Source organism: Trichinella spiralis (genome assembly GCF_000181795.1).
Source record: "Trichinella spiralis strain ISS 195 chromosome Unknown Scfld5, whole genome shotgun sequence".
NCBI lineage: Eukaryota > Metazoa > Nematoda > Enoplea > Trichinellida > Trichinellidae > Trichinella > Trichinella spiralis.
This window is the reverse complement of record NW_003526944.1, coordinates 4,123,060-4,124,586: the sequence shown is the minus strand read 5'-3', so window position 1 is coordinate 4,124,586 and position 1,527 is coordinate 4,123,060. Positions and strand designations below refer to the sequence as shown.

Below are 1,527 nucleotides of genomic sequence, written 5' to 3'. Positions count from 1 at the left end.
CCGAGATGACCTTGGGTGGATCCATCTGATCCACCCTCGACGGACCAGATGGCCATTCTGATCCGCCGAAGACGTAGCTTCCGCACCAGATGGCGTGCGTTGCTAGGCAGATGTGAACCGTTACGCCTACAAAGCCTTGCCGCCTCATGCACATCAAATTGCCGTCACACCTGATACTCAATATTAATGTACTGTCCTGCAGAACCAACTCATGTTTGCATACTTACCGTATGATTTACAACTCATCATTATTGATTTAATGTATTATGCCTACTTATCTTTTCGAATAAATCTGACTACTGTAAGTTGCTGTTTTTTGCTTGCAATTAAAACCCCCTAATTAACTACTAAATATCCCTGCTGAAATATGTAGTTACGAGTGACGTTATTATACCTAATTATAAAATATTATGACCCACTTTTGTGTTTACATTGTATGTTAATCATTTATTAAAAAACTCTCACTGCTGAAATATGTTGTTACGAGGGACGTTATTTAAGCTAATTAAAAATTAAAATACTCAGTGTTGTATTTACTTTGCATTTTAAAATTTCTAATTAGCATATTAAAATTAATCTCATATTTAATACTTTGTTTTCCTACATGTTACGGATTAATAACAAGTCTATTTTTGGAAAATTAATTCCTATTTAAAGAGAGATTAAAGTTGTTGCACCTTGTCTAAACTAATTGTTTATTTCATTTATACCAAGTTTACTTTTCCCAGTACCTAATTAAAGGAGACCCCGATTAACATTTTTATAAGTAAAAAATTTATATTCAAACAATAGCTAATTCTTCAATGATAAATAAATATATTATTGTTAATTTAATGTTTTACACTATATTACACCAATTTTAACTGTTTGCATTACACTGTTTTAAACTATAAATCTTCTTTGACATTACATTCTTTAATGTAAAAAACTGCTTTACACTAAAAATATATTATTATCAGTATGAAATTAATGAATAATTGAAATTTTTTATATGATGAAATGTAAATGAAAAACTGGTTAACTTTTCTACTTTAAAACAGTGTAATGTAAACAAAAACTGAATTTGTCCAATTATTAAATGAATGAACATTATATTTTATTTATCATTTAAGTTCCTAAATTAAAAAATTAATGTATAAAATGTTAACAAATTTAAACTATTTAGCATGATTATAAGGGGAAACTCTCGATGGAGATTAATTTCAAATGCTTGATGCCTAAACTGATGAAAGGTGCAACGCCAAATGAACTAGTTAAAGGTGTGACGGCAAATCTGATGTCAATCATTGGCCAAGTGTCAGAGCCAGCGAGACAATAACACAAACGCATAGCGACGCTTACCGTTCCTCTTGGGGGAGTAACGATCACCACTAGATTGGCACTGAAACAGAGTCTCAGCACTACGTCAATTGCGAATTTGCATAACTGCCTCTAGGGACAGATACGTCTTATGAATTCACATAGGTGTTGGAAATCCCATTTGCACCAGGAATTTCAAACCAACGGTCCCATTTACCCCACACAAAA

General features: G+C 32.2%; 1 protein-coding gene across 1 annotated transcript; it reads right to left on the bottom strand.

Annotated features, from left to right (window-relative positions):
• Nucleotides 1-662: 662 nt before the first annotated feature.
• Tsp_08416 (conserved hypothetical protein) lies at nt 663-1,381 on the bottom strand (the record flags this gene model as incomplete). Its single annotated transcript, XM_003375375.1, has 2 exons — nt 663-682; nt 1,224-1,381. Coding segments are annotated over 2 exons (178 nt in total), but the record flags the coding sequence as incomplete, so codon positions are not given.
• Nucleotides 1,382-1,527: the final 146 nt, after the last annotated feature.